Source organism: Siphateles boraxobius, unplaced genomic scaffold (genome assembly GCF_051911475.1).
Source record: "Siphateles boraxobius isolate OS27281-9 unplaced genomic scaffold, OSU_SipBor_1 78, whole genome shotgun sequence".
Lineage (NCBI taxonomy): Eukaryota > Metazoa > Chordata > Actinopteri > Cypriniformes > Leuciscidae > Siphateles > Siphateles boraxobius.
The window spans coordinates 35,607-61,585 of NW_027509206.1; the positions used below are offsets into that span (position 1 = coordinate 35,607).

At 40.4% G+C, this 25,979-nt stretch overlaps 1 protein-coding gene across 1 annotated transcript; it reads right to left on the reverse strand.

Annotated features, from left to right (window-relative positions):
• Positions 1-14,575: 14,575 nt before the first annotated feature.
• On the reverse strand, positions 14,576-16,968 carry LOC143728577 (zona pellucida sperm-binding protein 3-like). The gene is made up of 8 exons (XM_077219366.1): positions 16,412-16,968; positions 15,783-15,901; positions 15,605-15,708; positions 15,343-15,520; positions 15,093-15,210; positions 14,927-15,009; positions 14,727-14,818; positions 14,576-14,660 (listed from the first exon to the last, which is right to left on the reverse strand). Exons 1-8 carry the CDS (start codon positions 16,955-16,957, stop codon positions 14,590-14,592), a joined length of 1,311 nt encoding a protein of 436 aa, XP_077075481.1. The 5' UTR covers positions 16,958-16,968; the 3' UTR covers positions 14,576-14,589.
• Between the last annotated feature and the right edge of the window lie 9,011 nt (positions 16,969-25,979).

The following is a 25,979-nucleotide window of genomic DNA, read 5'->3' on the forward strand; positions in this document are numbered from 1 at the left end:
TTCACAAATGGTCACATATCAGTAACAGGCTAACATAGCATTACATTTCCAATCCTTGCAGCGAATTCATTAAAATGCATAAAATAGTGTGATCAAACATAACAGGTAATAAAAAAATAGTAAAATTCATCACCTCATCCGTGAACATGATTTGTAAATTCCATACATCTCTGGATGGTGAAAAAAAATTCTCCCATCGTTCCACTCTACTTCATAGCGTCAAGCTTCGCCTTTGTTATTGTTTTGAAAATGAGACCTCTGAGGCCTGTTTCAGAAAGGAGGTTAAGTAAAAACTCTGAGTATGTTAACCCTGAAATGAGGGAAACTCTGGGTTTTTCGTTTCAGAATGGGAGATATATCAAACCCGAGAAAGCAGAGTAAGTCAAGCCCGTTTCTGAAAGAGAGGTAACTTATACTCAGAGTAAGTTACCATGGTAACTTTCTCTGTGAACCTAACCAGGGGCCCGTTCTTCGTGCGTCACAAACTCAGTTAGCTGGATTTGATTGTTCACGATTTGGCATGATCTTGGATTGTTTGGTTCTTCGAAGCTCATGCTAGACTTGCTGTCATAGCAACAGGTGCGCTAACTTGAACCTGCTCGCGAGCAGGCTTATTTCATGTAAACAGGATTAGATCGCGGCTTAATAAGCAGAGGTGTGTAGGGTATGGACCAATCAGACACATACTAATTATTCATTATATACAAAGGTTTATGAAACTCCTCACACAGCCCAAATGAACAAACACAAGGGCAGAAACAGTGTCATGTTACAGGGCATGATAAGGAGATTTTAGGACCTCCGAGGAATGTGGCCACATACTCAAGAGAGAGACTATGAAACAGAAACCCTCTTTAAAACAGACTTTGCTGCATTAATCATAGACTAACTGATCTATAAATGAACATGCATAAAACTGTGAAAGAAACAGTGTAAATGGTTTACTGTCTTGTGTACTATTAGGTATATATTATGGTATGTATCCAGGTATACAACCAACTAACGATCAATGTAACCTCACCTGTATCATGCCTCCTACCTAATTAATCCTCATTTAATGACTCACACTTGGAAGGATACATCACCTTCTTCTAGAATGCAGTGTGGATGTGTTATAGCTATCTGAGAATAATTGAAGGTATAATCATGCTAGGGACAAATATCCGTAAATCAACTAAGAGCCACTTTCCCTCTCAGACATGTCACCTTTCTGATTGGTCGAGTTCAACCCTTAGGGGAGGATCTTTTCCAGGCCTTATTAGAGACAGTCCACATGTGACCTCCCTCTCTTAGTTCTTTCATCCAGCGGCAACACTGTTCTGGTGAATCTGCTGGAACCCCCTCCCCCTCCACGGGGGCCCCAGGGCCCAGCAGGCCTCGATTCCAACCAGATATGGGCTCAGGCAGGAGAGAGATGACTCTCTCACAAAGAACCAAGGACAATCTCAAAAGTTTTGGAACAAAGACTCCAACCAACAACGACTCCAATCACCCATCCTTTTGACTTCCTCACTTCTCCTGGGTGCTCGGCGTGGCCTCAACAGAGTCCCAGGCCTTCACCAAACCAGCCATGCGTTCCTGGAGAAAGAGAACGCTCAACCAACTTCCACTTGACACTGCCGGAACCATCAACGACTTCAATTTTCAACAACTTCAAGAATTGTTCCCATTACAAATGCAAGTATTCAATTCAATGAAATGTGAAAATGAAATTCTGATGGTTCTTCTCATAGACCCTCTTCCGGTTTCCAATTTCATCCTATCACTAATCTATTTATGTATTCATGTGTGTATGTTGTTTAGTTTATTTATAGTCATATAAATATCTATATTTAGTTAATAAAACTTGTACATAATATGTATTTGGTTCTGTTTTGTTTGCAATACAAGTCACTTTACGATCACGGTTTTTGCTACTGGCTCAAAGTACTGTACAGGCGAAGAAATAATTATTCTTCTGTGGCCATGGAAGATACCCTTTTCTTAGAATAAATTAATTATCAAAAGAGTTCGTTGGAAGAACTGATTAATTGATTGTAATATTAATTCAGCCACATCAAGTTAATCCAATTAACTGACCCAAATATTTATAATTAATAATAACAAGATATTATTGATTATTAATATTTCCAAAAGCTGAGTTCCTTACATATATGGTGGAGAATTTTAAGGCATCGTATTAAACATTGTATGCAAGCAGACAGTAATCAATCATATGTTGTCCCAAAAGTTTTTATTAACATCTCATACATGCACGTACAAGTTTCTGGGTTACGTCATTGTATTCATATTAAACCGCTGAAGCGCTCATATGAAACAATCGCGTCGAATTAGTGGTATAAATTCTAGCCCAGCTAACTAATTTGCCATTGTCTGTGAAAGAACGGTGCTGTTTTGATTTGTTAAAAAGAGTCACTCACACGCAACGTCGTGTCTAAGCGAGAGACTCAGTGCAAACTGTCAGCACAGCTCATCCGCTGCTCCGGCCGATCTGTGTTGTTGGTTGGCATTGCGTCCGGAACGCGAGCAGGCGTTCCCATCTAGTTTTTCTGACAACAGCACCAATCTCACAGACCCTCGTGTAAACAAGCGACGGTTGTAGCCAATAGCTCCCTCAATCCTAACTTACAAGTACAACCCTCTACCTCGAGTGATAGTTTTATCACCGCCTAAAAACTTAGACACGTTAGAGCGTAAAGTGTAACCTTAAACCAAAGATTTTGCGTGATTTGAACTGAGTAATTTGAACACGAGTAATGAGAGTCAAAGCTCTTCGAGGCTTTGAATCAAAGGAGTCAACTGCGTCACAAATGATTCTTTGTCGCCCTCGCTGGCGACCCCTGCTGGTCAGAACAGTGTAAGTGTAGAGGAAACTCAAATCAACGGAACACCTTTTACAAACCAATCGCAAAGGTTTTATCAAAAGGTGTAATCAGGTAATGGCAATCCGCGAGCTACCTAATATCGTTTAATATGAGGTGTCTTTCAAGGCACAATATCTTAGTAAACTGTAGGGCTCGTTTTATGAAAGCTTGACTTTTAAGTCAATCAGACCCTAAATCAAATGCGTCATTAAATGTGTACGAATCTATAAAGTGATACGAGATCACATAGAGACCAGATACACACTGGTTCACGAACCGTTGAAATTTAAAACAATTTCGAAACAGCTATGACGCGTAACGAAGCCCAGTTTAATAAAATCACGTGACCTTAGCAGTGATACACATTACACACTCCGAATGATTTGAGACGAATGAGTCACCCTGGTGTCAGAGCTTCACGAAGCACGTCTCATAAGAGGGTTAAACCACCCTCTTCTCTCTCTCTTTCTCTCTCGACCCCTTCCTCTTGGTTTCACTTTCAGATTGAAACCCAGATACTTTGGGTTTTTATTTGTGTTTCTTTTATTTTTACTTAAATCTACCCCTATTTTATTTTGTGTATTTACACCTGTTGAGCCTGAATCATCCTATTCAGTTAAGTTGAATTTAATTAAATTGGGAATTTAATTAAATCAATTTGCTTATTCAAGTTCCCCCCTAGTTACCACAGCTATGAGAACACACAACGTTTTACATAATTTTTTTTAAATTTTATTTCAATTTAGTTATTTACCTTTGTTTCAGCCTGAATTCTTATATTCAGCTAAAGAAAAAAAAAAGGGCTTAACTAAATTTGAAATTTAATTAAATTACTTGATACGCTTCCCTTTCCTTTTAGTTTTCTTAGAGCTATAAGGACGTTCTAACTTTACCTTTACCTTATTTTAGATCACTAGTCACTATCCTCATCTTCTCTCTTCCTATAGGATTACAATATCTAGCGACTGTTGTTTCCATAGCGAGTTACACAGGTCATTAATATCCTACTTCCTGTCTGTGTTTTACCCATCCTCACTCCTTAGCACCAAGCTAAATACATGAAGTACGGCTAAACGCAAACGCACAGTAGGCCCCAGACAGAACTGGAAACACTTCCCATTGTTTCTTCTTCTTCTTTTGCACCTTGAGATGTCTGATGTGTCCCTGGTAGCTTAGTCTAACAGCAGCATAACCCCCTCTGCTTAACATGTAATCAGACAATTTCCTTAAAGCTTCTGCAGCCGTGGAAGGAAAAGGATTGATTCAGAAGAATCTTGAAACGACGCGTGTAGTGACACTCAAAGACCTCAACCGAACGGCCAGACATATCCCTGCATTTACACCAGAGCTTGCTAGACTCTGTCTGACCTGGATCACATCCAACCCAGAGTTGCGACGCTTTCTGGCTCGGCAGCCAGAAAACATCCAGTCTAACTACCAGCAGCTGGAACAAGCCATCACAACAGGATTCTCAGACTTAAGAGTCTGAATGTAGACTGGGCGCGGTCCCAGACACCAACCAGGGTAACCCTGAAAGTCCCTGTGCTACTACCACAGACATCAAGCGAGCTACCTCGGAGCGTGCAACGAACCTGTGATGGAGGAAGACACCAGCTTCAAGAACCTTTTGAATCTGAACTTCAAAACCCAGAAGACACACGGCATGACCACAATGCATGACTCTGCTACAAAGTTCCCAGTCAGCATAGGACATAAAACTTTTAAAGTAGATGAAAATGTGTGCTCAAAAGGAAGCAAGAGTTTGCATTAGTAAAATTTGAATTTTACTGATTTAAAGAAAATCTTGAATGCAGGTGTAAGCCTCACGTGCCAACAGACTATGCACTGGTTTTTGAAACATACAGACATTGTGCCACCCGCTGGTTGAAATATACACTGCTGCACATTAGTTTCCATGACAATGACTTGTTACAGGAAATACAAACTCCAAATAGGGCATTCGTCACCCTAATGCCAGATAGTTAGCAAACCACCTAAGCTGGGAAAACTAGCATGACCTAGAGCCCCTTCGTAACTACTGTTATCCTAAAAGTGCTTATTTGATCATTCCGATCCAAATGGGACATGATATGCGATACACATTTTGATCACTAGCTGCTGGCTTGTCTAAATGCAGATAAAACGATAGCTGGAATTGACATCTCTACTTAAAATAATAATAATAAAAAAAGGGTCTTAACTGGTATCGGTAAATTCGGCATTAAAGCGTAAGTCTGTTTGACAAAGGAATCTCATCTCAGCGGCAGGCAAACTGTACCGGTATTTATTAGTCTGCTTTGGTTGAAGGAATCCAAATTGCAGTATTGCTTAATCTGTTTCTGACGAAGGAATCTCAGTACAGTGTTATATACACGTAGACTTGGGTGATGCTCCCCTTTCTACAAAGTAAAGACCTTACAAATTATTGTTAGATTGATGTAATTCTCCTAAATTTTGGCTGCATCTACAAGCAGAGAGCTACCTAGCGATCAAAACTGTTCACTCGCTGAAAAGTCAGTATTTATGCACGAGATGGACGTAACTATATAGGCTTAGACAAGCTTTGACTTACAGCAAATCTATTTCCTTACTCTGTAAACAAATAGAATAAGTTGCGTAAAGTAAAGAGAAGAGTTCCATGAGTAAAATTTGCAAATGCCAAACCACATTTGCATTTTACTGAATGTAACTTCAAGTTCTTGAAAGACTTAAAGTATAGGCGCCACCTTTTAACCCGTTTAAACATGCATAACTCATTTAAAATGTGCAGACATTCTTCATGGACTGTTGCATTGTTCTGACATGCACTGGTTCCCATGACAACGACTTGTCACAGGAAGTGCTAACTCGTGACGTCATTTTGTAAACAAACCAGCCTAGGTGGCTAAGCTAACTTAACCTAGCGTCCATCCAGCTTAGGCTAAGCTAAGCTAACCTAGCATCCATCCAGCTTAGGCTAAGCTACATAATAACTTCTACAGTTAGCCGTTAGCATCATTTACTTGAAGCCTTAATTTCAGCTTTTATGTATACATCGCAAAGTATTCTAAAATACTTTCTTTAACCCCATTTAGGGTTTCTAATTTTTCTCTTTCCTTACTTTCAATTCTTCTCAGCTGAATTTCACCTTCACTAGTGTAAGGAACTCAGCTTTTTGGAAATATTAATAATCAATAATATCTTGTTATTATTAATTATAAATATTTGGGTCAGTTAATTGGATTAACTTGATGTGGCTGAATTAATATTACAATCAATTAATCAGTTCTTCCAACGAACTATTTTGATTATTAATTTATTCTAATAAAGGGTATCTTCCATGGCCACCGAAGAATAATTATTTCTTCGCCTGTACAGTACTTTGAGCCAGTAGCAAAAACCGTGATCGTAAAGTGACTTGTATTGCAAACAAAACAGAACCAAATACATATTATGTACAAGTTTTATTAACTAAATATAGATATTTATATGAATATAAATAAACTAAACAACATACACACATGAATACATAAATAGGTTAGTGATAGGATGAAATTGGAAACCGGAAGAGGGTCTATGAGAAGAACCATCAGAATTTCATTTTCACATTTCATTGAATTGAATACTTGCATTTGTAATGGGAACAATTCTTGAAGTTGTTGAAAATTGAAGTCGTTGATGGTTCCGGCAGCGTCAAGTGGAAGTTGGTTGAGCGTTCTCTTTCTCCAGGAACGCATGATTGGAAGTGAGGAAGTCAAAAGGATGGGTGATTGGAGTCGTTGTTGGTTGGAGTCTTTGTTCCAAAACTCCTGAGATTGTCCTTGGTTCTTTGTGAGAGAGTCATCTCTCTTTTCCATGAGGCCGGATCTGGTTGGAATCGAGGCCTGCTGGGCCCTGGGGCCCCCGTGGAGGGGGAGGGGGCTCCCCAGTCTCACCAGAACAGTGTTGCGGCTGGATGAAAAAACTAAGAGAGGGCGGTCACTGTTGCCTGCCTCTGATATACCCTGAGAAAAGAACCAACCCCTAAGGTTTGAATGGACCTATGAGTAAGGTGACATGTCCGAGAGGGGAAGCGGCTCTTAGTTGATTTATGGTCTTCGTCCCCAGCATGCTTAGACTGTTCATTCAAGCTCAAATAGACATAACAAATTCACATTGCATTCTAAGAGAAGGTGATGTACATCAAAGTGTGTGTCATTAAATGAGGATTAATTTGCTAGGAAGCATGATACAGGTGAGGTTATATTGACCGTTGGGTGGTTGTTCAACCACATACACCCCAATCAAACATACCATGTTGTTATACCTAATAGTACACGAGACAGTAAATCATCACAGTTTCTGTGAGGCATGTTCCTTCATAGATCAGAGTAACACCGCAAAGTTTATTTAATTAAAGATGGTCTCTCTCTCTCTTAAGCATGTGGCGCATGTGGCCACATTCCTTTGAGGTCGTAAAGTCTGTTATCAGTCTTAAAGTGTTCTGTAACCGGACACCCGGCTGACAAAGTAACTTCATTTGTGAGGTTAGTTTTGGGGGAGAGTTTCATAGACCTTTATATTCATTAAATATAGTGAATATGAATAATTAGTGTGTGTCTGATTGGTCCAGACCCTACACTAGTTTAGGCATAGTCCTTGCTGAGCGCTGTAGGCTAAATTTGCAGATGCCCTGTCAATTAAACCCAAGTTTAATTACATGTAAGCTGTGTAGCTAGAGAAGAATTCTTATAGTTATGAGAATTTTCATCAGCATGTTGACTAAACCTTTGGAGGGACACACACGGTGTGGTCTTAAACACGCAACAGCTGTGACCCACTATGGAGTGTTGGTCCAGGCAAATCTAAAGGTTAGTCACTAGTGCTATTGATTATTCTCAATTTCAGATCATTCCCGCTGTTTTGATCACTTACTTAAGTCCTTTTTATTTTTATTTTACTTCGATAATAATAGCAGTCAGCTATTCACTTGTCTATTCTGTCATGTATATGATTTATTTCCATTTCCTCTCTTGTTCAAATGTGGTTCCATTTCCCATAGGGCCCAGAAAGGAACCAGAGACACCTTTATTTGTGATTTTGTTTATTTTCAACATGTGCACTAATTTTTATGACCCTGCAACACAAGTAATTTCAACGATTACTAGGGCATAACTATAGTCCTGAGGATTGATAATAAGCATACTTTGAATAGGAAAGCTGTCCTTTTTCCTCCTATTCTTCACTTCGTCAAGCCGTAGTGAACCACCAGTTAAGTCCAGAGAAATATTTTAGTCATAAGAACCATCTTAAGTCATTTATTTCATCTCGGCTATGCCCTTTCCAGGAAATACTCTCGGAACCACACAAGTCTTAGCCTCCTAACATCCACAGCTAAGGTGATAAGGATACAATACACACTTCACTAGCTAGCTACACATGAAATACCTAGTTTTATGCTACATATCTAGCAAACCCATTAAACCGTGGCTCTGAACTTTCTAGGGTCATGCATTAGTCTCTCACCACAGGTGTGCCAAAATGTTATAGATCCTCTGCTTAACCTGACTTTAACCGGACAGGAGACCGCAAAGACTGACAAGCCATTGCGAGGAACACTGTTCCACCCATGGCTGCTGACATCCGACGGCACCAGAGCCAACGCAACTGCACCATGAGAGAAGTGGACAAACGACCCATGACCCAAGCCAGAGTTACAGCCACACCGGGGTGATCAAGATTCTCATCTCCTTACCCCACCTTATGGGTATAAAAAAGAAGGTAAACAACCTCACATAATAGATCACAGCGTCCCACAAGGAGTGGACCTGTGCCCAAAGCCTTACAGACCAGATAGAGACTGAGGTTCGAACCAGATTCAATGCAGCTGGACTGAGCATGCCCAGGACCAGCACAGAACTGTCACCATGGCAACAACCCAGGTACCAGCCAAGCCCCTTGGAGAAGCCATGGAGGACAGCGCCCTCAACCTGCAAACACCACAGGAGGACCAACGGCTGTCAACGACAGCATCCTCTTCCATACCCTTTACACAGGTGTCAATCTGAGGCTCCGCAAGGACAGCTGGACGCACCTGCCTCAGAGTTACTGGAGCTGCTGACACACACAAAATAGCTCCCTGCACAGGACTCACCCGAGGAGTCCTGTAAGGTACAAGCTTCCGACTCCTTGCCCACCCCACCAGCCGTGGAACGACCACCGCTCCAGAAGACACGAGCAACCAGAGGCCACCATGGCCTTCCAGCCTTCTATGACAAGTGTGTGTCTGATCTCTCTGCACTTCCAACTTCGCTCGTGGTTGTCCTTGAGGGGGGACGACAACGATCGAAAGGGGGGATCTGTAGGGTATGGACCAATCAGACACATACTAATTATTCATTATATACAAAGGTTTATGAAACTCTTCACACAGCCCAAATGAACAAACACAAGGGCAGAAACAGTGCCATGTTACAGGGCATGATAAGGAGATTTTACTATGAAACAGAAACCCTCTTTAAAACAGACTTTGCTGCATTAATCATAGACTAACTGATCTATAAATGAACATGCATAAAACTGTGAAAGAAACAGTGTAAATGGTTTACTGTCTCGTGTACTATTAGGTATATATTATTGTATGTATCCTGGTATACAACCAACTAACGATCAATGTAACCTCACCTGTATCATGCCTCCTACCTAATTAATCCTCATTTAATGACTCACACTTTGATGTACATCACCTTCTTCTAGAATGCAGTGTGGATGTGTTATAGCTATCTGAGAATTAATGAAGGTATAATCATGCTAGGGACAAAGATCCGTAAATCAACTAAGAGCCACTTTCCCTCTCAGACATGTCACCTTTCTGATTGGTCGAGTTCAACCCTTAGGGGAGGATCTTTTCCAGGCCTTATTAGAGACAGTCCACATGTGACCTCCCTCTCTTAGTTCTTTCATCCAGCCGCAACACTGTTCTGGTGATTCTGGGGAACCCCCTCCCCCTCCACGGGGGCCCCAGGGTCCAGCAGGCCTCGATCCAACCAGATATGGGATCAGGCAGGAGAGAGATGACTCTCAGAAAGAACCAAGGACAATCTCAAGAGTTTTGGAACAAAGACTCCAACCAACAACGACTCCAATCACCCATCCTTCTGACTTCCTCACTTCTCCTGGGTGCTCGGCGTGGCCTCAACAGAGTCCCAGGCCTTGACCAAACCAGCCATGCGTTCCTGGAGGAAGAGAACACTCAACCAACTCCCACTTGACACTGCCGGAACCATCAACGACTTCAATTTTCAACAACTTCAAGAATTGTTCCCATTACAAATGCAAGTATTCAATTCAATGAAATGTGAAAATGAAATTCTGATGGTTCTTCTCATAGACCCTCTTCCGGTTTCCAATTTCATCCTATCACTAACCTATTTATGTATTTATGTATTCATGTGTGTATGTTGTTTAGTTTATTTATATTCATATAAATATCTATATTTAGTTAATAAAACTTGTACATAATATGTATTTGGTTCTGTTTTGTTTGCAATACAAGTCACTTTACGATCACGGTTTTTGCTACTGGCTCAAAGTACTGTACTACAGGCGAAGAAATAATTATTCTTCTGTGGCCATGGAAGATACCCTTTTCTTAGAATAAATTAATAATCAAAAGAGTTCGTTGGAAGAACTGATTAATTGATTGTAATATTAATTCAGCCACATCAAGTTAATCCAATTAACTGACCCAAATATTTATAATTAATAATAACAAGATATTATTGATTATTAATATTTCCAAAAGCTGAGTTCCTTACAGGTGATACGGGAAGTTTTTAAACGCAGCAACGCAGCACGATAGTGTACTTTTTTTTAGATATATAATTTTTCTCAAGACTCGTGAGGATGACGTTTACATCATTATTTTCTTGGAAACGCACTTTAAATGTTGGCCTTTAATAACAGCACAAACTGTGTGCATTGTCCTGAGATTCTTTGCAAGTGGCTCTTTCATCCAGAGATAGGGAGAACTTGAAAAGTGCTGTCTGTTGTGCCATTCGCAAAGTTTACCTGGTGCTCGAGCAGTTTTTAGGGGGGTTTGTGGCATTTCCAAGCCACTTAAGACACAAGGTTGTACTTGTAAGCTATAGCAGTTTTTTACACATTATAATTTTTAATGAAGATCATGCAATCATGACCATGCCGATTAATATGACACAGTATGTCCCTCAGGCTTCCCTAATGTGATTGGTGCCATAGACTGCGCACACAGTGCAGTGAAGGGGATTCTGTGAACCGAAAGGGGGATCACAATGTAAATGTGTAGGCAAGTTACTATAGCGATTCTTAATATTCCATATTATTAATATTATATCAAATTTAAAAAAAAGGCAGTTTACAGACTAAAATCTCTTAGATGATGTGTGACCATGTTCCATATCACAAATGTGGAAGCAAAATGGATCTGTGCATGACTCAATTTTCAGAGATTCACATTACGCACATTATTTGAATGTGGTAAGGAAAAATATAAATAAAGCTCACTGTGTTATATACACAAAGGCAAACAGGTGTTTTATGACCCCATTCCCTGACCCAAACCCCAGACCAGTTACAATGCAGCTCTAGCCAGGACAAGGGCATACAATGAAATTAACTTTGGCCAACTATTGCACCTGACAGGGCCTGTGACATTGCAGGTGCCATATTACACAACATTTGCCACCATTAGAAAAAAAAAAAAACATTTCAAAGACAAGACAAAAATGGTTAGTTCCTTGAGTTTTATTTCAATTGTTCTTTGTAAAGAAAAATTTGCCTGCAATAAGAGATATTATGCAAGGTCAGCAATAGTACTCTGTGTGAAATAATATTAGCACTTACTCTGAAGTTCCTTTGAAGCAACTCTATCTCTAGTGCCAGTTTTTTTTTTCTTTATGTTGTCAAGTTTTTTTCAAAATACTCCATTTTCTAGGGGTGGGGTGGTGGGGCAGGGGGACTAGGGGTAAACCTGTCAACACAAGCCTTATGCAACAAACATTAAAAAGAAAAGTACAACACTGGCCACCTCTGTATCACTGCTTTGTGCAGACTCTTCTGTAGATGTGGACTCCTGCAACTCAGATTGCATTCAGAAATAATAGGTAACTCAAGTGTAAATGAAGTAAAGTTATTTAAGCACTTACAGATACTTTCTCCAAAAGACAATCACCGGAGAGGGTTTCTTCGCTGTCCTGTGCATTGGGGAAAAATGGGCATTACAAAGTGTTGTACTTTCTTCCCTTTTGATGTAAAGTTAGAAAAAGTCTTCCTGCACATTCTTCAGCCAACACTTTCTCGGGAACAGATAAAAGTGTTAGTGTATTGTTTAAAAATGCACAAAAGAGGAAAACACAATTTCATTGCAATGAAGTACACTGGGGGGAAATGTGATCAATAACACATGGCAACATATATTTTTTTTACATTAACTACATGTAGTTTCACAATTGTTTCACAAGTCAAAGAAATTCATTACTACTCAACGTTTAACAGTTGATATGACTGGACTGGCCATTGGGCTTATAGGCCTACTTAATTTAATGCAGCAACTAATTATTTTACAGTGTTCGAGGATCATTTACCTGTAATGAAGGTGTTGCTGCGACTGGCCTCTGGGTCTGAGGAAGAGTGGCCCCCATGGATGCCCTCCACAATGGGTCGGTTCACATTTAACCCAAGGGCCAGCTCTTCTGCCTGTGTAGAACGTGGGGGTGCAGGACCACCACCTGTTTATTTTTCTTTTCATTTTTTCTCAGCTTTTTTCTTGGTTGCTTTTATAAACAGGCAAACATTTATTAGCAGTGCCTTATAAGTACAAATTACCATTAAGTAGAATATTCTAGTAATTTACTTTTACTTGTTCCCATGTTCTAGTAGTGGGTGGGTGATGACTGACATTACAATTAACAAAGTTATTAATTATTTAGATGTTAAAATACAAAAATATATAGGCCTATGCCTACTGTAATAGGCTAAGTGATAAAAACATCTAACATGGTCACTACACACTTAATTTAGTACTTTTTGCCAGCCCTCTCTCCTGGCTTTTGCACATTTGAGGTTAAAACTTTTAATTAAGTTTTCAAATTCTGAATATCCTTCAAGCAAGAACTCTTGCTCTGCCGCGGTGAAAAACTGAGTGCGCTCTTTGGCCACGGTGAACAGCCAATAGCAGCATTGCTGATCAAGGTTTCTACTATCGATACATATCCCTTTAAACCAACACATGAACACGCAATTATCTCAGATAACTCAATCCAGCAATACTAGTCATAAACAGGTGTGTTCGAAGAACCCAATTAGCACGATGATATCATCTTGGATGTCTCATTTGATCTCGGATGTTATAAGCAATGTACGAAGAACGGGCCCCTGATGTTTGGACGTTAAAGTGGGGTAACTACAGTAGCTTGAATGCAGGCCCTGTTTCCTGGTTGGCATTATACGGCTCATAGACTTGAGCTTGCTGTGAGTGACACATTCAAGGAAATTGGATCTACTGATTATTTTAAAATCCTCATGGATAAACTTTACTTGCTCTACCACACATCCAGCAAAAATAAAATGGAACTGGAAGGGTGTGTCTCCTTCATTTCACGGGGATCCGAAGGGTGCATTTGAAGTCGCTTTTGAATAGGGGTAGCTATTGTCGCGCCGCGATGACGTAATCGGCCTTCGACTGCAGCCTCCGAATGGTGCAGCTTTGAATTGGATCATCTTTGTCGAGCCGCATTGACGCAACCGGCCTTGAATTGCACCCTCTGAATTTGGACACCTGCAGTCAACAGAAAGATCTAAAGGGCCCAGCAAAATAAAACTCCCATAATTCCTCGCCATCTCTTGATTTCGGGGCATGCGAGTTTCTTAACACGATGCATGATGGGATACACTTAAGAGCCCCATGGCACTTCTCAAAGAGTAGAGGTGTAACCCTGTTGTCCTAAACAAATTCCCTCCATTGGCCTCCTAATAATCACCATCCATTGAATCGGCTAGATCACTCTCCACCTAATGCTGGTGTGGGGTGAGCGCATTGGCACCGCTGTACTGTGTCTGCCGTCGCATAGTCCAAGTGGATGCTGCACACTGGTGGTTGAGGAAAGATCCCCTGATATAATTGTTAGGTGCACAGTAGTACAAATGAAAGCGCTACATAAAATGCCTCATTAGTGGAAATGATTTACCAGAACCATTTCCGTTAAACAAATTGGGTAACACTTTCATCTCAATAATCCTGACTAAGTAACTTTGCAGCTACAGGTCAACTGTCATTAGATTATTAGTAGACTGCCCACTTAATATCTGCTAACTATTTTGTTGGTCTCCCAGCAGACGTTCTACTGACTATGTAACTTGGCAACTCAATCAACTGAACTATGAATCAACTAACCGTCTACTAATACGGTGTTAATTGAAAAGTTACTTCTAGTAGAATGTCTAAAGTGGATATCGAAATAAAGTGTAACCACAAATTGTAACAAACTAATGGCTTCAACAGCATAACCTTGAGCTTTCACTAGCGGCCTTTAAAAGGTTCATCATTTAAAACTTCAATTTCTCCATTGGGAGTTATTAACTTCAGGAAGACGATGGTTGCGTTCTATACGGGACGACAATTAATTTCACAACATTGACAGAATGAGGCACTTTCAAAAACCAAAAGCAGTTAAACCAGACATGCAGCAAAATGACAAGTCAGATACAACCAAGAATTGATTCGTCAGTTTTATTGAGAACCACTCTTTTGCCCTTGAACAATTACAGGACCAAGTGCGGCCTTGCCTTCCCACTGAATGCCTAGAGAAGAAAGCCAAGTTAGAGCACTTGAATCAAAAGTAACCTTTAAGAGCAAAAGCTACCAACCTCCATAGGGAGAAGCAGCAAATTCACCATCAGGACCACATGTTGAGTCACAGCAACCACAAACTTGGTCGTTTCCATCAGCAGCAAACCACCTGCAACAAAACAAAGACATGGAACCTTAAACATGAGAGAAGTCAACTTGAAAAAACCCCCGAACCCCCCCCCCCCCCCCCCAAAAAAAACAACAACAACTCGCGTACCCATTGGCAAAAGAACAGGATTTACGCTGAGCATCACTGGGTGCAGAAGCAATAGTTGCCTTCAGAATACATGTTATGTAGATCTGCAAAGGATGACAGACAAGTCTCAAAACCAAAGCAGATGGGAGGAGAAGTCAAGTTAACTCATGATATTTGTAGTACATACAGAAGGACTGTTGCCCTCCTGGAACATAAACGCCTCTAGCTGGAACTGTATCTTGTCAAGCTGGGACCGAGGCATGAAGCGGGAGCTGGAAGCTGTAGTTTTGGCATCCACAAAGCACCTGTCAAAAAAAAAAAATTAACTCATGAATGTCAATAGAGCATCAAGCAACTAGACCTTACCCATGATTGTGACAAAGTGGTTACAAAAGGCAACTTAAACAGTCCTGCCGCATCAAGGGCCATGACCTTACCCGTGATTCTCAATGAAGGAATATCTCGGAAGGGAGTTCACATCAGGCACTTGAGTGGCCACACAGCGGTCCACAAACACACGCAGAGGCACATGATTGTACTGCTTCACAGATGCCTCGATGTTAATAACACCACCCAGGAAATAGGAGTATGAAGGCCTCTGATAGGACCAATCATCTACACACAAAAAAAAACATTTTAGGCACAGCCACAATAGCAAGGGTAAAGACTTATTTTATTGAAAAAAAAACCTGTACCAACCCATCATGATCTTCAGGGAGAACTGCAAGACTTCTTCACCAGCTTCTGTTGAGGCATACGGGACCCATGTTGGCCTCAAGGCATCACTGCTTACATTTTGGAGCCTTCGGTTCATGAAAGTACACATTAAATGGTCTCCCAGTTCAAGAAAGTGCAGAAAGTCACAGAGATCCCCTACCTTTGATAATGGCATTGAACACCAACAATTGCACCATCGGCCCGGGTAATCGGTGTACCTGCAAGCGCCTCAGGGGTGTAGGTAAGAGAGAAGGTGTAGACAAGCTCATCCTCATTCATCTGTAAAAAGACTGGTTACCAAGAGGGTCATCCCAGAGACTTTACATACACCAAGACCATGCACTCATATTTCTATGAATGGGAGAAGGTGCACTGCAATATCATGGAATTCCTTAAGAGCAAATCACCAATTAGTAAATTCTTCACATCACCACAGCTGCCATCAGAAGCTCCAGTGTTGCCAGAGAGATAGTCATGTTTTGGAGACACGCATTAAGGACTAAACATGCACATTTTGCTGTTCCAGAGTTAAAACTAGCTTTAACACTATAGAGGCACAAGATTTGATGTTCTTGTTTCTGAAGCTCCTTTCATACCACTTATGGGATAGTTTACATGAGATGTTGGTTTGAAGGGTTGTTTAAAGTCAAGTAACTTAAATTTAGGATTTACCCATTCAAATAGATAAAAATTGGCCTTAGCTGCCCTGGCATTGTAAAACCAAGTAAACCGACTTTCTTTGAAAGGTCCTCTGTCACAAATAACCCATTAATATGCATCTTTTCTTACCATCAGCATGCTGTTGCAGTCCTGTAATTCATACTCAAAGATGAGCACTCTTGACCCAGGATCCTGACCAACAACAGGACATCCACCTAAAGACAGACCAGTTGGCTGGATCAACTGACCATTGCTGAAAAAGTCCTGCTGGACCTCTACGAGAACCCGGTTCTCGCCACATTGAACCGCTACGCTGCTGGGAGTCACAGGTTGTCTCAACTGGAAGTCCACCGCCAACTCGCTCTGCACCTCAGGAACGATGGGATACCTCCAATCCAAAGGCTTCACTGGACCCTGCAACCGCTGCTTCTCCTGATGGCCAAAAGGATCCTGCAAAGGGATTTTGGAGTCGGCACCCAAAGGACTCTGAAACTGAGAAGCCACTTGCAAAGGGTTCCAGAGCCCTAGAGGAGAAAGGGCAGGACTTCTGGAAGCTGGATCTGATTTTGGCCCCATGCTTCTTGGACTATGACTGTACCTCAAACTTGCCAAGACATCAGGTAGATCAAATGCAACGATAACAACCACCACTAAAACAACTTTCAGGAACCACATCCTGACAAATTTTGACACAAACACCACAACAATCACCATTGCTTGGCTTTGCCATTTTGTACAGCTTTGAGTTAAGATGGCTCCACCCCTTTTACCTTAATTGATTATCCTTGATTCTCCCCTGGACATGTAGAGTGTATGCATCTTGGGGAAGCAGCACTCTGCACATTTTTCTATCAGGTTAAACTTTGATTAGTCACTCAAACCTATATCTAAACCTCTCACCGTCGGTTGCGCATATCCCCCATGTTTTGTAGTTTTTTAACACTTTTTACCCGTGTTTGTAGTTCCTCCTCCAAAAGCGTTCCAGTGTTGACCTTTATAACCTATACATTTTGATTTAAAGGCAAATGTAGGTAAATAACCGAACACACTTATCACTGTGATGGGTTGTAGATCAGTGGTAGAACACATGCTTTGCATGTGTGAGGTCCTGGGTTCAATCCCCAGCATCTCCAAGCAATGTAAATCTTTCCATTACTTTCTTTGCTTGTTTCTTAAACCTTGGAACCACATATGTTTGCATTCCAGTTTTGACCTTTATCAACTATAAATTTTGATTTAAAGGTACAACTAGGTACATAACAGAACACACTTATCACTATGAGGGTATGTAGCTCAGAGAAAAACATCAGCTAAATCATGGGATATAGCTCAGTGGTAGAGCACATGCTTTGCATGTATGAGGTCCTGGATACAATTCCAGCATCTCCAAGTAATGTTGGACTTTTAAGTCAAAGGCATATCTCACATATATATCGTGCATAAAGAAAATAATATTTAAACAAGAAAAAAAAAAACACCAGCTGAGGCAGGTTATGTAGCTCAGTGGTAGAGTGCATTCTTTGCATGTACGAGGTCCTGGGTTCAATCCCCAGCATCTCCAGACAATGTGGAGCTTTCCGTTACTTTCTTTGCTTGTTTCTTAAACCTCAGAATGCATCCCAGTGTTGACCATTATGACTTATACATTTTGATTTAAAGGCACATGCATGTAAATAAAGCATTCACCATCACATCTTCAAGAAATGTGGTGCTTTCCACTACTTTCTTTATCTCACATACTGTATAGGATGGATAGTATATATGGACATTGAGACGCAGGGATGAACATGCCTGCTGATATACTTAAGCAACGTATGAAGAACGGGCCCCAGGTGGGGTGAAGGGGTGCTTCTCAATTCTTATTTGTGCATCTTCGTTTCCTTTCCTCGTGTCTCAGCTCCTCCCCCTGTAGGTTGTGAGGGAAGGACGCGAGGAAAGAAAATGAGGACGGAGGAATCGAATGAAAGCTTTTTTTATACTATTGGAATACTTGATCACTCGAGCGTCACTTCACAGCGTCATCAGTAGCGCTCAAAGGATCTGCCCTCATATTGTTGAAGTTTGTTTATTTAAGAATTAACCTGATTCATTCTTTCTGTACATTTATTCATTGCTGTTTTTAAGCTGTTTTTTCAATTTTTTTTAATAAGATGAAGTCTATATAACTCCTTAAATGGCAACTGCAAATACAGTAGATTAGAGTTACATCATGTAGCTCTAAACAAATTCTACAGAATTAAACTGTGGCATTTACTAAAAATTACTGAAGTGTGTTCATCTGTGCACCAGAAGTTGACGGGACGGGGGATTTATTTGTCATAATTTCTGGTGTATTGAGTATAGGCTGCTTCCAAGTGCCTGGGGTTCTGTTGGGACAGGAGGCTCCAAACGACAGATATTACCATCAGAATATTTTGGGACCAACGAAAAACCCAACCCAAAGAAAAATAAATGGAAATATCAAAAATACCCTATATAAAAAATAACACATATGTAGACCTTTTACATTTTATAAAGGCCCTTGGATCTTCGGGAGTGACTGGCTCTGATAAAGTCCCTCCAGGTATTCCCTCAGCCAAAAATGCTGCTGCACTGCTAGACACTGGATGCTATTTAGTTATTTAATATGTAAAATGTTTGTAAAGTCAGGTAGCCTACACTACACCCATGATATGCTCAAGCCTTACCTGATTGAATTATGTTTTTATATTTCATTTTCAGATGCTGCCACATTCTTTTAATGACCTAGCCTACATAAACATTAAAATGAGGTTTAATAACATACTGTTCTTCCAGTTTCACCTCTGATATTATAACAGTTGGGTAAGTTACTCTAAAATAGTTATTAATTACTAACTACAAATGACATCTTCAACAGTGTAATTATATTAATGTAATAACTATCTCTAGAATGTATTGGTCTACTTATTACTAACTACTTTATAAACCCCATATCAACCTCAACCACTTGAACAATAGAAGGAGAGACAATAAACTGCACTTTTAATGCTTTCAAATTAACAATATACAATTGCATGAATTATTCTTGAATTGACCAAAGTGTGTAGAGGGAGAAGGTGACATTAAAAATATACCTTTTAAAAATGTATGTTAAATCAACTATTGTTTTATTGTTCTGTGGTCTATGCAGTAGCCTATTTAATGTGATTACATCAGATTTTATTTTAAATTACAGAGGAATTAAGAGTAATCCCTTTAATTAAATTACAATATTCCTTGGTAATTAATTACACCCAACACTGTATAACAGTAATTCATTACTGTTACTCATAATATCTGCGCTCCATTGATAATGGCTTTTTATAGTTGTGGTGCACGGGCTTAACTCAGAGTCAGACAACTCAGAGTTGATTGAACTAACTGATTTTAGCTGATCTGTAACCAAAAACTCAGAGTTTCCCATCTCAGGGTAAGTCAACTCAGAGTTCAAGTTTTAATTTAGAGTTGGTTGAACCTCCTTGTTGAAACAGGCCCCTGCTGTATCAAAGCGGGAAGGAAAGTGTGCCTCGCTCTCACACTCTTTCTGAGAGTTTTTGTGTTGTTGGACACAAACTCATGAGATCCATCAAAGAGGAGTTTCACAGGATTGCAGGACAGTGGTGGAGAAACCGATTTAAATGAGGCTAATCTGATAAATGACATTAATTTGATAACATCTTGCTGTGACCTCTGAAAGTAACCTAATAATTAAATTTTCCTTTAGAATTTCCAATGTGGTTGGATGCTTTGATGACATACATATTCCCATCATTGCTCCTGCCGAAAAAGAAACAGATTACTGTATGCAAATGGATATCTGTGCTAATCGGTGCCTGCCTCAATCCTAACACTGTCTATTTCTCTATCACTCCCCAGCCCGTCCTGTTGGCTCATTTGGACAATTCTGATTTGGCTACGCAATTCAGTTGGCCTGGCATCCCTGAATCTCTGAAAGACCCCTGGAAATGCCCTATCAGCTCTGTGGAAAGGCTGTCTCCAAACAGAGGTTGGCCCACTGGATAGTGGATGCCATTGCCTTGAAATTTCAGTCCCAAGGCGAGCCGTGCCCTCTCGCAGTGAGGGCTCCTCCTGGGTGTTGTCCTGCAGATCTGCGGGCTCAGCAACACCTAATACCTTTGCAAGATTATATTATTAATATATAAAAGAAAATATAATAAGTCCCGATTTCTTCACTTGTCGGGTACATGCAGGTAATGACTCCTTGGGTGCTTCTCAATTCTTATTTTTGTATCTTTGTTTCTTTTCCTCGTGTCTGAGCTTCACCCCCTGTAGGATGCGAGAGAAGAAAAGGAGGACAGAGGAATTGAATGAAAGCTTTTTTTATACATTAGAATACTTGATCACTCGAGCGTCACTTCACAGCGTCATCAGCAGCGCTCTAAGGATCTGCCCTTATCTTGTTGAAGTTTAATTATTTAAGAAATTTATAATAAATAATAATAAAGCAAGATACCCTGTTGAAATATGTGAGATGCATGGTTTATATAAACTGCAAAGGTGAAGTATAAATTAAAATGATTGTGTCCGATGTCAAGGGGGAAGAGAATTCATACGTGTGTCACGTTTAGTCAATAAAACTCTTCCGCAAAGGCATGACTCCTCTGGAAGCTCCTCCTTAAATTTTGAACACTCCTAACTCCTCGATCCTTACTCCTCGATCCTCACTCCTCGATCCTCCACTCCTCGATCCTCACTCCTCGATCCTCACTCATTGATCCTCACTCCTCGATCCTCACTCCTCGATCCTCACTCCTCGATCCTCCACTCCTCGATCCTCACTCCTCGATCCTCACTCCTCACTACTCGATCCTCCACTCCTCGATCCTCACTCCTTGATCCTCACTCCTCGATCCTCGACTCCTCGATCCTCGACTCCTCGATCCTCACTCCTCGATCCTCACTCCTCGATCCTCACTCCTCGATCTTCACTCCTCGATCCTCACTCCTCGATCCTCGACTCCTCGATCCTCGACTCCTCGATCATTACTCCTCGATCCTCCACTCCTCGATCCTCACTCCTCGATCCTCACTCCTCGATCCTCCACTCCTCGATCCTCCACTCCTCGATCCTCACTCCTCGACCCTCACTCCTCGATCCTCACTCCTCGATCCTCACTCCTCGATCCTCCACTCCTCGATCCTCACTCCTCGATCCTCACTCCTCGATCCTCACTCCTCGATCCTTGATCCTCACTCCTCGATCCTCACTCCTCGATCCTTGATACTCACTCCTCACTCCTCGATCCTCACTCCTCGATCCTCACTCCTCGATCCTCACTCCTCGATCCTCACTCCTCGATCCTCACTCCTCGAAACTCACTCCTCGATCCTCACTCCTCGATCCTCACTCCTCGATCCTCACTCCTCGATCCTTGATACTCACTCCTCACTCCTCGATCCTCACTCCTCACTCCTCGATCCTCACTCCTCGATCCTCACTCCTCGATCCTCACTCCTCGATCCTCCACTCCTCGATCCTCGACTCCTCGATCCTCACTCCTCGATCCTCACTCCTCGATCCTCACTCCTCGATCCTCACTCCTCGATCCTCGACTCCTCGATCCTCGAATCCTCACTCCTCGATCCTTTAGAGTATGCTTAGTAAGTAATTAACGCATTACAGTAATCAATTAGGGAAAAAACATAATTATTTTAACTTTTCTGCTACTGAAAGGGATAGCATGGGACACAATTTAGCAATATATCTAAGATAAAAATGTCTTTACAACATTTTGGGGTCAAATGTTAATAAAGAATCAAAATTCACTCTTAGATTCCTCAATTGTTTCTGAAACTCAAGTACAAAACCATCAATGATAAAAAGAGTTTGGCACGCCATATACTGTAGAGCTGATTAGGAGAACCAATGAGCATGACCTAAGTATTATCACCGTTTAAACAAAGAAAATTATTATCCATCCATGATTTTATCTCAGAAATAGATTTAGTGAGCAGTGAAACAGCCTTACTTTGACCATGTTTACAATGAATATAAATCTGTGTGTCATCTGCATTAAAATTATACTTAATATCTAGAGTTTGTAGAAGTTGGCCAAGCGGGAATAAATAAAGACTAAAAAGGGTCCTAAAATTGAGCCCTGTGAGATACCAGTAGAAACTGGTCCAATCTCAGACCTGTAGACCCTTAATGCAACAAACTCTGTGTCCAGTCAAATAAGACCTAAACCAGTTTAAAACTGTGCCAGAAATACCAAGGCAGTTAAGAAAAATATTATGATCACAGTGTCAAATGAAAGAATAAGAATAGTAGGAGATCCAGCTTTAGAAGTCAAAAATAAGTCATTAGTCACTATAACTAGGGTAGTTTCAGTGCTATGAATTTTTGCTCAAACTGCTCAAAAAGATTATTAACAGAAAGGTGATTGTGCAACTGTAAAGCAACAACACATTCTAAAATGTTTGCATGGGAGGGAAGATTTGACATAGGTCGGTAGTTATTTAAAATATACAAATCTAAGTTTCACTACTTAAGTACAGGTGTAACAGCAGCAATTTTTAATGCAGCTGATACAATACCAGTGCTTAAGGGTTCATTAATTATTTTAAGTACTGCTGGGCACAAATTTAAATTCAGGATTTAAACCAGTAGGAAGGGGATCAAGCATGCAGGTGGTAGTTTTCAACTATAACAAAGTCAGCACAAAATTTGAAAACAGAGCACCTGAAAAACTGGACAAACTGGAGTAATTGCGGTAGTTTTTGGAGAAAAAAGCAAAGAAATCTGATTACGAGCATTAGCAATTCTAGTATTTAAAAACGTCAAAAAAATAATTACAGAGCTAATGTGAGGCTGTCAGTGTACTAACATACTTTATTTCAAGAATCTTAAGAGGAACAAAAAATACAGGTTTGTAGCCAACGCATTATTTAGCTGTTAAAGTTATTCATCTAAGGACGTTGGGCCCAATTCAGTGAAAGATGAAACAACAGCAGTTGCATATACAGTCTGATCAATTGATTTCCACTTTTGAAACTTCACAGTGCAAGACTAGTTACACATGAAAATAATAAATCCAAGTTGAAAAATAAAGCTAAATGGTTAGAAAGAGCAATATGAACAGGAGAAGGCTGGGACACAACTCATTTGCAGTCAACAGGTCTAGTGTGTGACCTTTGCTATGAGTAAAGCTCTTTACAAACTGAGTAAGACTGAAACATTCCAATAGCACCAAAAAATCTGTGGCCATTGTGGAATTAGTTTGATCAGTGTGTATACTGATATATCCCAGAATAAGTATTCTCTTAAACTTAAAACAGAACAAAGACAATAAATTGGCAAATTCAGACATAAATCTTTGGAGGTCTGTAGTCTGTTGCAATGATAGTAGATTGCAAGGCAGAGATACCCAAAACAACAAGATATTCTAAGGACGTAAACTTTGGTTTAGACACAGTGCTGATGCTTATTTAAATTAAGTAGCACAATGATACCCCCACCTCTACCCAAAAGTTGAGGACAATCAAACAGTCCATACCCAGGGGAGCAATTGTATTAAAACAAAGTCCTTTATTTTGTTTATGCCAAGTTTCTGTTAAAAACATAAGTCCTGGGGCCCGTTTCAATAAGGAGGTTCATCCAACTCTGAGTTAAAACTTGAACTCTGAGTTGACTTACCCTGAGATGGGAAACTCTGAGTTTTCGGTTTCAGAACAGCTGAAATGAGTAAGTTCAATCAACTGTAAGTTGACTGACTCTGAGTTAAGCGCGTGCACCACAACTATAAAAAGTCATTAGGAACTTTAAGTAACAGCTGCTGATGGAACGGCAACGGCAGCCGGAAGTAAACGCTTAACTGCCGTAGTTAAAGAACGCAACAATCGCTAAGCAACAGTGAAGAATGCGGCGTAGGGGATCATTTAATCATTTGACAAAATACAAATAAAGAAAGTGATTTTAAAAAGCAGGAGAGGGCTGCTTTGGCCATTTAATGATATAAATAAACAATTACAATGCCACATACCATGAAACATTACATTAACTTTCTTAGTCTTTCACGTAGTAGCGACTACGGCAAATCAGCTGTTCTCCCGTAGTAGACGGTTACAGGAGAATGTCGTGAAATAGCAGTTAAGTCGCGCATGCGCAATAGATAGCCAGAACGTCGTTGCCGTTCCACCAGAGGCCGTTGCTTAAAGTCCCTATTATCAATGGAGCGCAGATATTATGAGTCACCATGGTAACAGCGCCAGACAAAAAGAGGTCTGCATATTTCTCACCAGCAGTACGCAAACTTTTTCTTTTTAAGCAACAGAGCAGCAGCGGCGATCGAGAGAGTTAGTTTGGGAGAAAATAGTTGCTCGAGTCAATGCGTAAGTTTACATTTTAATTACTGTTATACAGTGTTGGGTGTAATTACCAAGTAATCTAAATACTGTAATTTAATTAAAGGGATTAATTCTCTTAATTCTTCTGTAATATAAAGTAAAATATGATGTCATTACATTAAATACTGCATAGACTATAGAACAATTCTGTATAAAACAATAGTGGATTTAACATTTTTAAAAGGTATATTTTTAATGTAACCTTCTCTCTCTACACACTTTGGTCCATTCAAGAATAATTCATGCAATTGTATATTGTTAATTTGAAAGCATTAAAAGTGCAGTTTATTGTCTCTTTTTGTATTGTTCAAGTGGTTGAGGTTGATATGGGATTTATAAAGTAATTAGTAATAAGTAGACCAATACTTTCTAGAGATAGTAATTATTACATTAATCTAATTACACTGTTGAAGATGTCATTTGTAGTTAGTAATTAATAACTATTTTAGAGTAACTTACCCAACTGTTATAATATCAGAGGTAAAACTGGAAGAACAGTATGTTATTAAACCTAATTTTAATTTTCATGTAGGTGCAATCCTGCAGGCATTAAAAGAAAATAGCAGCTGAAAATGAAATATAAAAACACAATTCAGTCAGGTAAGGCTTGAGCATATCATGGATGTAGGCTACCTGACTTTACAAACATTTGACATATTAAATAACTAAATAGCATCCAGTGTTTTGCAGTGCGGCAGCATTTTTGAAAGGTCTAATTAACACAATTAAATGTTCATTCTCATTTGACTTCTACTCAGCCAACAGAAAGAAGGAAGAGGCTCGCAACGATGGAGATGAAGATGCAGAGGAGATGGAGATGCAGAGGAGATGGAGATGGAGATGCAGAGGAGATGGAGATGCAGAGGAGATGGAGATGCAGAGGAGATGGAGATGCAGAGGAGATGGAGATGGAGATGCAGAGGAGATGGAGATGCAGAGGAGATGGAGATGCAGAGGAGATGGAGATGGAGATGCAGAGGAGATGAAGATGAAGATGCAGAGGAAATGGAGATGGAGATGAAGATGGAGATGCAGAGGAGATGGAGATGAAGATGGAGATGCAGAGGAGATGGAGATGAAGATGGAGATGCAGAGGAGATGGAGATGCAGAGGAGATGGAGATGGATATGAAGATGGAGATGAAGATGCAGAGGAGATGGAGATGCAGAGGAGATGGAGATGGAGATGGATATGAAGATGGAGATGAAGATGCAGAGGAGATGGAGATGCAGAGGAGATGGAGATGCAGAGGAGATGGAGATGCAGAGGAGCTGGAGATGCAGAGGAGATGGAGATGAAGATGGAGATGCAGAGGAGATGGAGATGCAGA